General features: G+C 44.6%; 1 protein-coding gene across 2 annotated transcripts in view; it reads right to left on the bottom strand.

Annotated features, from left to right (window-relative positions):
- The window catches only part of c11.1 (maestro heat like repeat family protein c11.1), a 147,570-nt gene that overhangs the window by 79,107 nt on the left and 52,989 nt on the right, over positions 1 to 15,474 (bottom strand). For both annotated transcript variants that reach the window (XM_084589156.1, XM_084589154.1), the window contains 3 exons: positions 3,701 to 3,820; positions 3,411 to 3,515; positions 3,186 to 3,327 (listed from right to left, as the gene is read on the bottom strand). In XM_084589156.1, the coding sequence (XP_084445282.1) occupies positions 3,186 to 3,327; positions 3,411 to 3,515; positions 3,701 to 3,820 (367 nt within the window). The remainder of the gene's footprint in view (positions 1 to 3,185; positions 3,328 to 3,410; positions 3,516 to 3,700; positions 3,821 to 15,474) is intronic.

Here is a 15,474-nt window from a genome sequence, read left to right on the forward strand (position 1 = left end):
CAACGCATTCATCACGCATGCCCCCATGTAATAATTGGATCTCTAGATTCTTCATTTAGCTGTATCTTCTAATCGTCTCCCGCTAGAATGCATATTCCTTTTCACAGTATTTATAAATCATATCAATGGCTCTCGACAGGCAGTGTTCAACAAGTTTTCTATAGAACCACACAAATACTAATCCCTCATGTACTTGCGCTGCGAAAAGACTAAAACAAAATTTTTATATTTTGTGACCTCACTTCGCTTACCACCTAGATAGCAATACAACAAAAACTAAACAATATGTTAAAAAGTAAAAAAAAGTGCACTTACTCCAAAAATTACCTAACAAAGGCTAGCAAACGAAAATAGCATCTTTGAAGAAATGCAACTGTATGATTTGGCTGTTATGCTTTTCAAAGGACCGTGCAAAGAAAAAAAAATGTACCAGTTAGGAACTGTAGTAGCTAAATACAGTAAGAAATTTTACATCAATGCATGGCACTTTTTTTTTTCCTTGTAGGTCCAACACACTTCTCTGAAATTTGCAAGGCTTGATAGATTGATGGATATCACTATCGTTCTTCATACACAGAACACATAAAACACTCTGCAATAGATGCCTCCGTTCACAGCAGCAGCTGTCAGCAGAAGGCGTTTTTGCGATGGCTGCTTTAACCTTATGCAACCCTTGTCATCAGACTCTAGAAACTGCAAGTTGTAGGCTGCGAGGATTAAAAAAAAGAAAAAGCCGATTACCAAAACAAAATGCTCAGTGCTTACCACAGAACCGCATCTCGTACAGTGCCGTGTCTCAGTCACTCATCACTAACAGCCACCGCACATGAGCAAGCAAGGCGTTACTGTGGGCACAGCCTCATGAAGCCATCAAATATGTCTGAACTCAAGCACCAGCCAATGTGAGTACTGCTTTAGTCAGTGTGCAGCCACCATTCGCACACACTAGGTGTAGACTGCAAAAGTCTGGCACAGAGTAAATGTGAAGTAACAGCCGAGTCTGTAATGCACGAGTTTCTATGCGAGTTAGAGCAGGACTGGCCAGTGACGTAGCAGTCTACTGTATACTTTGGGTACAACATGAACAACAAAAACTTGAGCTCGGGCAAGAGCACACCATGCTTTTATATCAAACTGCTTTTATGACAGATTCTTCATTATTTTCATTTCTGAATATTCCATCACACTGCATCCCCAAAGTGAAATGTGATACTGAAAACTAGAAAAGCCTAATGCTTTAAGCTGAGAAGTATTATTAACTTCTGCAGTCAATCATTGGCATGCAGCGATTTCTGCATGTTGATGTTTCTTAGTAGTCAAGGCTGCACTCTCATTTTATTCCAGACAAGTAGACATATTTCAATATTTGCATAGAACAATGTTAATAATTCAGTAATTTAATCATCAAGAAAAACAGCAGGAACACTTCCCAAGGATGTGTAGTGAAATGAAATTAACGAGTCTACTGATCCAAGGCATAAAGAGCAGCTTCATTTATTTATTAACTGCTCTGCTCGTAGGTTTAGACACTCCAGTTTCACCCAAAAAAATATTTCCGGCTAGGCCTTGCCTTTGTGCTAAGATCATGTGATACGATTTGAAGGCAATCATTTTTATGACTAATTATACTGCACGATGCAAAAGCTCTTTCCTGAAGCAAACAACACACACATATATATAATAACAATGACCAAGTGAAACACACTAATACACCAAACATTCAAAAGCAATTCTGTTTCTCGTGTTCATGTTCAACATCACAAAAACATCTACGAGCCTACACTATTGCTATGCTACTGCCATAACTATTATTATTATTATTATTATTATTATTATTATTATTATTACTGAAGAAAGGCTAAAAAAGAATGGGGAAGAAACGCTGGTAACTGCAAAGAGACATAACTCCTTCTTGCCATCCATCAATTGCAGATGCACACTGCACTCATGGCCACAAAAGTTTCAGGGATGTGCATTCCAAGAGAAAAAATTACTTTTGGGCAGCTTCACGACCCAACCAGTTGGCAATGCTACCAAATGATAGAGTATGCTCGTTTCCACACACATTCAGACATTTCAGGCATCTAGCTGGCAGCACTGCTTTGAAATACAATAGGACCTTGATATGAACATGACCAATACGAATGGCAAAACTATACAATTTGTAAAATGCCCTGGCCATAGTGCAATATGTACAATCTGCAGAATTTCAGATGTTCTGAACACTCTCCCACATCACTGTGGATGATACGAACATGTGATCCATGACCACACCCTAGAGCGCGATGCACTGATCGCACATCATCCCAGCATGGTGAGCAGTGAGTGACAGCATGTGGCTCGCATATTGCTGACTCTATGGTCGCTATAGTCTTACATAACTCAAGAATAAAGCAGCAGGTGCCCTTCAGTCAATGGCGTTGACTGGCCCTCATGAAACTGCAGTTAATCCAATTAGTCAGCAGCTGTGGTGATCCCCTTTTCATCACCCAACTCTGCGTAGCCATGCTCGCAGGCTTAAAGGGATTATCCAAGCCGCCATGAAAATCAGTCGATGCCACTGGCTGCAGAGGGGCAGGGCCCTTTGAACGGAAAAAAACCTTCTTGAGCAGTGTCAGACTTAAGTCATGCATTATGCACAGGGAGAAGTGAGCAGTGGTGTGCAGCTTGCTTATCGCTGACGTTGCGGGCGAGCGTGGGAGTGCAGCCCGCACATCACCGCCGTTGCTACTGCTAATGAACCATGAATAGTGAGCAATGGTGGCATGGCCATAAATAAACCCCATAAGATTGACATTATCAAGATTCTACTGTTTCCCATACATCCACATCCCACAAACTTTTGTGGCTGATTATTCATCACGAAAGATCATGTGTTAGAGTGCTGAAGAGAAAAAGAACATTACTTATCCCTTCCAAGGACAAAGCAGTTAATATCTCCTGCACAAAACTGAAAAATGTGCATTAAAAAATGCAAAAATCAAAATGGACAAGGCACAACCTTGTATAAGCAGAAATCTCTTGAACAATCAGCAGATTGAGAGTTCATTTCAACGTCTAAATCTACAAGTTGGGAAAGGCATCGAGCAAAGTAAAGTGCCTCACAAAACCGGCAGGCTTATTGTTAAACAATTCATGGCACAAATGTCACTCAAACTCTGAGGAACTTGGAACAAAGAACTCACGATGTCTCTCATAGTTGATCTCAATTGGGTAACCTGCTTCTCGCTTCTTTGAAGCAAAATTAGCAAGGCACTTGCAAATAATTCCCAAAGCTGGGGTCAACTCTTCACACAACAGATACTCAAATAAAGAAGGCCACATGAGCTGAAACGAAAAAGGCAACAAAAAACGACAACGGATTAACAGCCCGAACAGGTGAAGGTGGAAGCAACTCGCACATTACCCACCTTGTCTATGTCATCAACAGTGGTTGTCAGAAGCTGCAGAACATTTTCGCACATTGTACGCAGTGCCTCATTGCTCACATAGTCAAAGTCTGCAGGACGCTTGGCCTGCAATAACGTGAAATCGAAGGCACGTTAAAAGAAACCAGGTAGCTGCCTCTGGTAATACTCCGGAGTTATAATCACAGCCATACTTATCAATAACAACCCAGCTGCAGCAGCAAAAAATAAAATAAAATAATAATCATGCAAAGTAACTGAACATAGTGCAAGTAGAGATGCAAAGAACTTACTGTATCATCCGGAAGAGCGCACTGCCGAACTAGAAACTCAATCATGGAGTGCCCACCATTTGCATCAAGGTAACCATGGTGTGCCAGAGCCACAATTACTTGAGCCAGAACCTTCTTTGCCTGCAAATAATGAAATGAAAAGAAGCAAAAAAAAAAAAGGCTTGAAAGCCAAGTCTTAAGTTCAATCACTTCACCGTGACAATTGAAACCATGGTATATGTATGCATAACGTTAGCAAGCAGAAAGAATGAAAGCTTGTAAACAGGCCTTCTGCCTGTTTTCAAGTTTTCAAAGTGCCTATATACAAATAAGTCTTCTCATTAATAAAAGCTTCTCAACAATGAAAATCCAACAGTAATGTGATCCCTGTGATACCAGACATAAGTGAGCCTCCAACATCATGCCAGTCAGCCCAGTGCATGTTTTGAGAGGACAGTTACGAAAAGTTGTTCTCTCTAAATGAAGCCCTGATTACAAAATAGACAGGAAATATATATATATATATATATATATATATATATATATATATATATAAAAAAAAGCCTCACACAACATGATATGTCTAAAACTGCCATTTATCTGTGCATGTGAAAGCAATCAAATTTCAATGCCTATCACCGTGGCCAAATAAAACAAGTCAGTACTATGTATAATATTTCTGGACCTCAGCACAGTGCACATCCTATTAGCACTTTTGGAACAAAAGGTCCGTTCAATTCAGCTGCACTTCCTGCACCAGTTTGTTAAAGTTCTGCGGCAGTGCCGCAAGCGTGCGGCACGAGTTCCCAGCAGTTCAGGCTGTTCAGGTGCAGCATCGGCACTGGCAACTCCCTAAACGAAGGGTAGGGTGCAGGCCAGTTCGTCTGCTAGCCTTGGCGTCTCCAACAAGCTGCAGTCATCTGTGTGCAACTCTCGTCAACCAAAGCCAACGTCCCGGTTAACTTGAATTTTCAAATAGCACATGACAATGAAGCCTTGTGCATTGTAATAAACTGCGAAAAGACCCCAATAACTATACCACTTGTCAATAAGAAAACGATCGAGCTCGCCTTAGAAACGGCTTTACATACTCGCAAGAATTAGTAAACACATGAATGCATGCGGTGGGATGCATGCTGGTCAATCATTACCAATGCGCGTTTCGATTGCCCGCTGCTGCAATTAATGTGCACATTGTTACGATACGGCAAGCCGATGAAAACAGGAGAACAGAGGACAGAGAGATGGTCGATGACAGTGAGATGACGTTTAATGAAAATGTTGCCGGGCCTAGCGCGAGCGCTCCTGTCCGTGCCACTGCCCGCTTTTTCTTCCTTGATGTCGTCCGTAACAATATATATGCACTTGCACAGCCCGTACTTATTGCGATCTGCTATTTGCAAATCTTCATATGTTCGGGATGATTACACCATTGACATGAGCTGCATGTATACACATACGATAGGATTCATTCATTCGGGAATTAGGTGCACAAAGCCGCGAGCATTTATGTGGTAGGCTAGCTGTGAATATTGCAACTCATATCAACCGGCACCAACATGACGAATAAGATGACGAATTGTCAAGTAGAACATCGCAATGAAGCGTTGACACGAACTAGCCTCGAGTTCGATGCATGTACACCTGATCACGATTGAAGTCAGCATGCAACGCATGCGCATGCTTACTTGTTATAAGCATGGTTTCAAATACACGTCTTTTTGGCAAACACGGGCACTGCTGTTCTCGTTGACAAGTGATCACAACACGCAAGCCATTGCCGTGCAAGCTGTCTGCTTTCATGCGGCGGCTGCAACTGCACCATTTCAGCAATGACCTCTGAGGTGGTGCATAGTTTTGCTGAACCTTTCGGTGAACTCGACCTGCACGACGTCTGCACTTTTTGAAACAAACGGTGTCGTGCAGAGGGCGCCTTATTGCCTCGCAAGAATTAAAAAAAAAAAAAAAAAGGAAACAAAAGCATTCGTTACCATGTCGACTCCGTTTCCCGCTGTCCCTGTCGCATTCATCGCAAATTTCTTGGCAGTGCGCCAAGATGCTGCGCAGTGATAGCATCACGATGTGTTTACCTTTTCACGTTAGCTGTAGCGGGAAAAAGGAGGAGTGCCAGCGCTCGTCCCATCGCAAATTTCTTGGCAGTGCGCCAAGATGCTGCGCAGTGATAGCATCACGATGTGTTTACCTTTTCACGTTAGCTGTAGCGGGAAAAAGGAGGAGTGCCAGCGCTCGTCCGGTTGTGCTGGCCTCGTTTTCCCTTTATCATGTCGAGTTTGGGACGGGCACCGTCCAATGCCATACAATCACTGGAATGCGTGATAGTGCAAACGCCCTTTGATAGGAACGGTGCCAAAAGCCGGCGTCATGATTGCGACTGACCGCGTGCTTTTGTTGATGACTCACAGGTGGAAGTATGGACGACTGTCGCAAGAAGAGAAAAACATTTTCCGTTTAATGATTTAGTAACACGTAGCGCCTGTCCGAAGTGATAGCCTTTCATGGGCGTTGACTGGGACCGCGCCGACAAAAATGCGCATCCATACTTCCGAATTAACGGTGGTCGAACTAGCAAGTATTTATTTGCCACTAAATCCTAACCTCCAGTGCCGCTACACGCCGCGCCGGTCTGGACGCCATTCCAGCTTTATCCTTTCTTCCATGGTTTTGCCTGGTTTCATCTTCTGACCCCGTTTTGAACATGCGCAGACTATGCCTCCCTATCGCAGAGGCTTTTATTTGGCCTAGTACTGGGCGCCAGGCCACCCGTACGCAGCGGCGCATAATTCGAATGATCCGCAGCGGAACCGACTCGCGTTCGAATTAAAGGTCTTTTATACACCTTAATGGAACTTGACCAGACCAAGTAGTGCAGTTCGAATTACCGAGGTTTGAATTAAAGAGCTTTCACTGCAGTTGTAGTTATCAAATGGTTCATTCATATGCCACCAAGGTACCGCAAAAGAAGCCATCGCGTTTCTCCTCATAAAGTCATGTTTCCGCGGGAACGGGCGCCTTGTATTTTGGCTTATTGGCTTTCTTGGATGCTTTGCCCCGCTGCACCTATGCACGGCAGGAACGCAACTGTAGCGGGGAAGCGCCACTGATCAGTTTTCACGTTGCGAGAGCTCGTTAGGTTATGCCTAGTTGATCGACCATAGTTTGTTGTTGAATTTCTAACGCAGTAACCAGGAAATCGTGTTTTCCGGGGACGTGTTAACCGAGAGAGAAATAGTGTAACTCCATGGGAAACGTTTTACTGCTGGCGATTCTGAATGTATGAAATGGGAAATTGTATGAACCGGAAACATATCAACGAGGTTTTACTATTATACAGTCTGATGATTAGCGCCAATGTCAAGTTTGTAGCCTCGGATGAGACGATGCCATACAGTTTGTCAAAATGAAGAAAAAGTCATTTTTTTTCTAGGGCCTTGCACGAGGTGTGCAGGAAGCCGTGTAGATGTCACATATGCTGGTGACAAATCGCAACCCCCTACAGTACTGTAACATGTCATGCTCTTCATTTTGCTTTGCCACTTAGAGCAAGGAAGGGAATAGTAATACAGTAGAACCTCGCTGTTGCGTTCCTGGGTGCTGTGTTTTCCTGCTGCTACTTTATTGTCAGCGAGTCCCAGCATGGCTCCCATAGGGTTCCATGCATTCAAAACCCCGCTAATACATTGTAACTTGGGCACGTTCCCACATGATATGTCGCGAACATGGCAACCCAAGCCAGCCATGTTTACTTTTAAGGCGGCTTGACTTGGACTGGCATGTCTAGCACTGCTGCGTTAGGCAGAGGGCGTTCGGGCAGGCTGCGTCATCATCATCAGCAGCAGGGGTTGTGCTTTTTTTTTCTCTACCCATCTTTATTTCTTGTGCGGTTAATGTTAGTGCGGCTGACTTCGTCTTGGAACGTATCGTCACATCGTTTCAAGACTTCACTAAGGAATCATTTTGTGCCTCTTTTCCTGCTGTGCGCGCATCGTGGAAGATGCATGGAGTGAATTTGTCGTGTACCGTGGTCGTGTGCACGCGTGTCTAACGTGCTCAATCGCCCACCTGGCGCCGTGCCAGCCCTTCCACGCCGCAACGTGAACTGCTGTGGATTAGCAGCTGCCTCGTTCCATCGCCATGGCATCAAGAAAGCACAAAGCACTTTTGCTGGAGGAGAAACTGAGCCTTATCCACACTGTGGATGCAAACCTGGCGCAAAAACGGATATGCATCGCAAAAGAACTTGGACTCGCACCATCCACGCTGAACTTCATTATTTTCTAAAAGAAGCGAGATCGAAGCAAACGCCCAATCCTTCGGCATCAAAAGCAAGCAAGCCCGCCCTGCGGGGCACGTGCAGCTCGATGAGGCTGGTTACAAATGGCAAGCCAGAGCTGTGGGTGTGAATTTATACGGCACCATTATACGCGAAAAAGAACTGGAGATAGCCAACAAGCTTGGGATCGCAGATTTCAGTGCGCTGAAGGAATAGATAGTACACCATTTTAAAAGAAGACACGGCATAACCTACCAAACCGTTTATGGGGAGGCCGCAAGTATGAACACTGCTACCATAGACAGCTGGAAAGAGTCAGTGGCAGGACATTTTCAATGCCGATAAAGCGGCCTCTTTTTTTTTTTTTTTTTTTTGAAGTACAGCCATAGAAGACGCCTCGCCTTAAAGGCGAGGCTTGCCATGGTGGGAAATGCAGCAAGGAATGTCTCACAATGCTGTTGTGCAGCAACTCTGATGGCTCCGAGACGATGAAGCCGTGGGTCATTGGAAAGTTTTGCAATCCACGTTGCCTGAAAAATATTCGCTATTTGCCCTGCCACTACACAAATAACAGCAATGTGTGGATGACATCCGAAACTTCTGGCGAGTTTCTTTTGTACATGGACTCGAAGATGGGCTGTGAAGGTGGAAAGTTCTGTTTTTAGACAAATGCTCCGTGCATCCTAAGGACACCACGTCGGTGCGGAACGGCAAAGTTATGTACCTTCCGGCCAATACGACAAGCTACTTCAACCGTTGGATGCTGGAATTATAAAGAACGTGAAGCATTTCTACAAAAAATGCATCGTGAAGCGATCCCTGGCCGCTGTGGACCGTGGGCAGCAGCCAACTGGCGTTACCATGCTAGATGCCATGCACTATTTGGTCGCAGCATGGAGCGCTCTCACTGCCACAGCAGTTAAAAACTGTTTTGCAAGGTGTTTCAGCGACGCAGACTGCATAGCAGTCTGAAACTATAGAGGACGCATCCATGGAGGACTGTGAAGAACTCGACGCGGCCATGGAAAAGGTTGGCGCAAACGAGATCTCGTACAGCGATTATGCTTCTCTGGATGATGCCGTTGCCACCTCCAAGGTTTTGACCATTGACCAGATCGTGGCCGAGGTTGTCGATGCGGACAACAGTGACGACAAAGAGGAAGTGGGTGAGCCGCTGCCGGAGCCAACTTTTAAGTCGGCCGTAGCCCGAAGAGATGTGGACTGATGTTCGTGATATAATACAAGAAGTTGCTACTAAGGTAGTTCCAAAGCAAAAGAAATGCAAAAAAGCAAACTGGTTATCTGAAGAGGCTTTGCAAATAGCTGAGGAAAGGAGGATGGCAAAAGGTATGGGGGAAAGAGAAAGATACAAGGTTCTCAATGCGGATTTTCAGAAAATAGCAAGGAGAGATAAGAATGCCTTCCTGAACATACAGTGTCAAGCAGTTGAGGACAACAGCCAATTAAGGAACACAAGAGCTCTGTATAAGACAATCAAAGATATCAAAGGAAGCTTCTGTGCTAAGCTGGGCGTGATAAAGGACAAACAAGGCAAGGACCTCACTGAAGCCTCAGAGATAAAGAACAGGTGGCAGGAATACACAGAAGAACTGTACAAGAAGGACCCGGATGTGCAAACCCAACATAGGACGGTTGTGATTACTGATCTCGAGCCGGGCATCCTGAAGAGTGAAGTTGAATGGACCTTAGCCAGCCTTGCTAAGAACAAAGCTAGCGGAATTGATGGTATTCCAGCTGAGTTGCTTCAAAACCTCAACCACGATGCTGTTAACACACTGCATACATTATGTCAAAAGATTTGGACAACCCTGCAGTGGCCACAGGATTGGAGGAGGTCAGTTTACATTCCCATTCCAAAGAAAGGCAGTGCCAAAGATTGTTCCAACTACCGCACGATCGCGCTTATTTCGCATGCTAGCAAGGTGATGTTAAAAATCCTGCAAGGTAGGCTGCAGCAGTATGTGGATCGGGAGCTTCCGGACGTGCAAGCTGGGTTTCGCAAGGGCAGAGGAACTAGAGACCAAATTGCCAACCTTCGCTGGATCATGGAAGTTTGGGCTTAAATTAAAAAGACAAAGACCATGGCGTCTTGCCCTATCAAGTCCTGGAGCATCAATGGACAAGAAGTGGAAGCTGCAACAGATTTTCTCTTCTTGGGCTCCAAGATTACCTCAGAAGGAGACTGCAGCCATGAAATTAGGAGACGCCTGCTTCGGGGAAAGAGAGCAATGGTTAGCCTTGACCGCCTAGTAAAGAGCAGAGACATTAGTCTGCAAACCAAGATCCGTGTAATTCGTGCTATGGTTTTTCCAGTTGTGATGTATGGATGCGAGAGTTGGACTGTGAAAAAGGCTGACCGCTGAAGAATTGACGCGATTGAATTGTGGTGCTGGCGAAGACTCTTGAGAGTTCCTTGGACTGCCAGAAGATCAAATCAGTCGATATTGTCGACCATAAACCCTGACTGCTCATTGGAGGGTCAAATTCTAAAGTTAAAGCTCAGCTACTTTGGTCATCTGATGAGAAGAGAGGAGTCGCTGGAGAAAGATTTGATGTTGGGAAAGGTTGAGGGTCGCCGGAGAAGGGGTAGGCAGCGAACTCGATGGTTAGATGGCATCCTCGAGGCGCTGCAGATGAAGTTATGTGATGTTAGGAAGATAGTGAGAGACCGGAAAGCGTGGCGTTACATGGTCCATAGGGTCACGAAGAGTCAGACACGACTGAACTGAATTGAACTGAATTACCATTTAGTCACCTAGCCAATGTATGGTTTTTTAAGACAGTTAAGCCAAAGCTGCTGATAGTCTGTCCTTTAAAAAATTTTCTTTCTAAACAATCTATATTTAGACATTTTTTAATGTGCTTATGAAAACATTAGTTATATTTGCATGAAATAAATATATGCAGTATTCTTTAAGCTAATGATGAGGATACTGCAGAGGTTACACCTGTTCAGGTTATTCTTTGCGACTAAGAAGAAAGAAATGAAGAAATCCAATAATCTTACTGGTAGGTATCACTTGAATCGAATTGCTGCATGCCACAGTGAAGCAATACCTTTGTGTACATTAGAGATGCTACTTTACCTTTTTCACACAACTGTTAAGATATTTTTCTAATCTATCCTAGATATCGTATCAATAAACAGCATGAGCTAAAAAATTTCCTATCCCAAGTTTTCCCCCTATCCCCATATATATATGGGGATAGGGGGAACACTTGTGATAGGAAATTTTATACACATATATATATACCGGGTGTCCCAGCTAACATGAACCAAGGGGTACAAAATAATATATTTGAGGTAGGTCAGTGAAACCAATTGCATTCAACTGCCAGCCTCCTTGCGCACTACAGGCAATTTTTTATTTTGCAATTACTAAATTAGCTAATTATGTTAATTTATCTAAATTATTAAATATCGACTTTAGACCAAACATGTAAATTGGAAAGTTGTAGAGCACCTTCAGAAACCCCCATTCCATTATTTGCGATAAAGAAAGTCTCACGTGTATCTTTTTTTCCGGGCTCAGAAGAAAGCCCGCGAAATACAAATAATACCACGTGACTAGTGCATTTGTGCGCCGCGATTGTGGTGCTCTCAGTCGTGGTTTGAGCGAACGAAATCAGCTGCGGCCGTGTCTTCTTGGCCCCGTTAAAGCGGCAGGCCGATATGCCTGCGATGGCTTCTTCGCCCGCGTCAGACAGCCGCCCACGCGACGGTGCAGTAGCAGCGAGAGCGGCGAGCCGACACCACCGACATTCTAACAAGGCCTCCTTCTCTCCCATCAGCGAACGTCACGACAAACGAATGAGCGATAAGGTATCAGCCACTGAATATGCGCATACAGGCTTGGGTAAAGGAACGAGATGACATCACGTGACTCGACTAAAATTAGCACTGCACCTTCATTTGCCGGTTCTTTATCGCCATCCGCCTGTTGTGATGTAGGCTGCTGCGGTGCGCAGGCCTGGCCAAAATCGCGGTGGCGACGGGCGAGCTTGAGTTCGCTCGAACCATCGCCAACATTTCTGCCTGCCGCTGCAACGGGACCATCGGGTCACGGCCGCAGCTGATTTCGTTCGCTCGAACCACGACTGAGAGCACCACAATCGCGGCGCACAAATGCGCTAGTCACGTGGTATTATTTGTATTTCGCGGGCTTTCTTCTGAGCCCGGAAAAAAAGATACACGTGAGACTTTGTTTATCGCAGTTAATGGAATGGGGGTTTCTGAAGGTGCTCTACAACTTTCCAATTCACATGTTTGGTCTAAAGTCGATATTTAAAAAATTAGAGAAATTAACATAATTAGCTAATTAAGTAATTGCAAAACAAAAAATTGCCTGTAGTGCGCAAACAGGCTGGTAGTTGCATGCAATTGGTTTCACTGACCTACCTCAAATATATTATTTTATAACCCTTGGTTCAAGTTAGCTGAGACACCCGGTATATATATATATGTGTGGGGGAAAGGAGGATACTCGTTATAATACATGAAGGAAAAAAGCCGACAGTCGGCGAGGCCAAGGAAAGCATTGGGGATTGTACTTTATATATATATATATATATATATATATATATATATATATATGTGGGGGGGGGGGGAAAGGAGGATACTCGTTATAATACATGAAGGAAAAAAGCCGACAGTCGGCGAGGCCAAGGAAAGCATTGGGGATTGTACTTTGTCTTTTTTTTTTTTAATTTTTACTTCATAATCATGTAAATTAGTAATGTAATGTGTTTAGGGGAAAGATAAATAAGCACAAAGCAGAAAGAAAAACAACGTGCCGATGGCGGGAACCGAACCCACGACCTCCGAATAACGCGTCCGGTGCTCTTCCAAATGAGCTACATCAGCCGCTGTCCCCCCTGCTACTTTCTTGGGTATTAATGTTGTCTGTATACGAACCTTGAGAGTGTTCACCAGCGTCACCCTCCTTTCCCCTTCATTTATCTGCTTGTAGCTTACGCGGGTCTCGGTTCTGGCAGTCTTGAAGCCATAGGTAGTGTAAGAGGGTTCTAGCACAGCTTTCGCCCTCACTCGTGATCACGTTCTACGTGACGCTGGCGGTAACACAGGACGTTCCACATCCACCGCTATAGTTGAGGGTGGCGCTGGTGAACACTCTCAGGGTTCGTATACAGACAACATTAATACCTAAGAAAGTAGCAGGGGGGACAGCGGCCGATGTAGCTCAGTTGGAAGAGCACCCGACGCGTTATTCGGAGGTCGTGGGTTCGGTTCCCACCATCGGCACGTTGTTTTTCTTTCTATTTTGTGTTTATTTATCTTTCCCCTGAACACATTACATTACTAATTTACGTGATTATGAAGTAAAAATTAAAAAAAAAAAAAGACAAAGTACAATCCCCAATGCTTTCCTTGGCCTCGCCGACTGTCGGCTTCTTTCCTTCATATGTGTATATATATATATATGGGGATAGGGGGAAAACTTGCGATATAAAATTTTTTAGCTCGCGCTGTTTTATATATATATATATATATATATATATATATGGGGATAGGGGGAAAACTTGCGATATAAAATTTTTTAGCTCGCGCTGTTTTATATATATATATATATATATATATATATATATATATATATATAAGCAGAGCAGTATACAGTCGAGCCCGCTCATAACGAACCTGAGCATCACGCGGAATTTGTTGTATCTAGAAGTTCGTGACATGTGGGCAGCTCACAAAAAAAAAAGACATCAAAAAATTTATTCCGAAAAAAAAAATCTGATCGTTGTCTGCCTCTTAAGCGCGCATCCGATGACGGCGGTTTCAAGCTTGTTCAAACTTGTGATGTGTTCATCCCCCAAGGCCTTAAAATATACAAAACATTTAATTGCCTGAATATGGTTCACTGCTGTGCTTGCACTCACGGGCGCTGGCTTCGATGATTTGTTGTAGTCGTCGTCCGATGCTTCGGTGTCGCTTGATGCCCGCACTTCCCGGATGACCGTCTCATCGCAAAAAGACTCCGCGGTTTCAGCAGTGTCGTCCGCATCAACAAAATCTTGCCAATCGATATCGAGACTGGCCAGGTCAGCGTCAACAATGCGTCGCCACAAGTCGTCATCAGGCTGGCTTTGTTGAGCGTCTTCATTGCCCACTTCAGTTGCGTCAGCAAAGCCGGCATTGCCAAAGCAATTCCAGATGGAATCGGGCGTCACTTCCATCCACGCTGCTTTGATCATTTCCACTGCCAAGTACAGCAAGATCTGGAGAGGCACATTGGCAGCGGGACGATCAACTACAATCAGCATCCCCTGCCCAACACGGTACCGGTAGACCACTTTAAACGACTGTATTATGCCTATGTCCTGCGGTTGCGCTTTTGATGTCGCATTTGGGGGCAGAAAAAGCATCTCAACTGCAGTTAACGGAGGCTGCACATGGTGGGCAGTACATTTGTCAAGAATGAGAAGGACTTTGCGGTCTTTCTTTGCCATGCTGCTGTCAAAATCGATGAGCCATTCTGTGAACAATTCACGCATCATCCACGATTTTGAGTTGTGTCTGTACCACACAGGTACGTAAGCACGAAAGCAACGTGGCATCTTTGACTTGCCGATGACAAATGGCAAGCCCTAATCGCTTCCGTCCATGTTCGTGCACAGCAGTACAGATATCCGCACTTTGCTGTGTTTACCGCCAGCACACTTGTCGCCCTTCATAGCGTGCGTTTTGCCAGGCAGCATTTGGTAGAGTAGGGCCGTTTTATCGGCGTTATATACGTCCCTTTCAGCATACCTTGATACATGGGCCATGTTTGTTGACAGCCACGTACTGACGTCTTCGTCATTTACTGCTGCCGATTTGCCATTGATGCACTTGAAAATTATCCTGTGGCGGAGTTTGAAGCAATGGAGCCAGCCGTTTCCAGGGGAAAAATCTGGGAAGTCCAGGAGGAATGCAAGGTCTTTTGCCTTGGACAACATCAGCGGCCCACTGATAGGCACATTGAGTGCCCGAGCGTCAATGAACCACTTACGCAGCAAGCCTTCAACGCCTGCATATGTGGCCTTCCATAGGCGCTTCCTCATCGCGGCGTCCGTGGCGGCACTCTGTAGATTTTATCTTTCTTTTTCAGTATTGTGGATATTGTCGACTTCGACAAAACCATACTTTTTAACCAGTTCGTGATTCTTCGCATCTTGAGAAAGATCTTTTAATATAGAAAGTTTTGTGCCCTAGTCCAAAGCTTTAAGCTTCACTATCAAAGTAGACGCTGGCGAATCCCCAATCTTGAATATAGGCTTCACACCACTAGGAAACAAACAACGCACGAGCACAACCGCAAGCAAGAAAAACGAGTAAACGACTGTGCACTGTGCCACTGTCAGTCATGTGAGACTCTGGAATAGAGAGAAGGGGTGAGGGTGAAGGGAAGGTGGGTTCGACAGCACGTGATTGCATGCTATGTTGTCGATTGGTAGAAAACTTGACCGTTGCTCTGACGTT

This window comes from Amblyomma maculatum, chromosome 1 (genome assembly GCF_055883805.1).
Source record: "Amblyomma maculatum isolate TAMU_Amacu chromosome 1, ASM5588380v1, whole genome shotgun sequence".
NCBI classification, from domain to species: Eukaryota; Metazoa; Arthropoda; class Arachnida; order Ixodida; family Ixodidae; genus Amblyomma; species Amblyomma maculatum.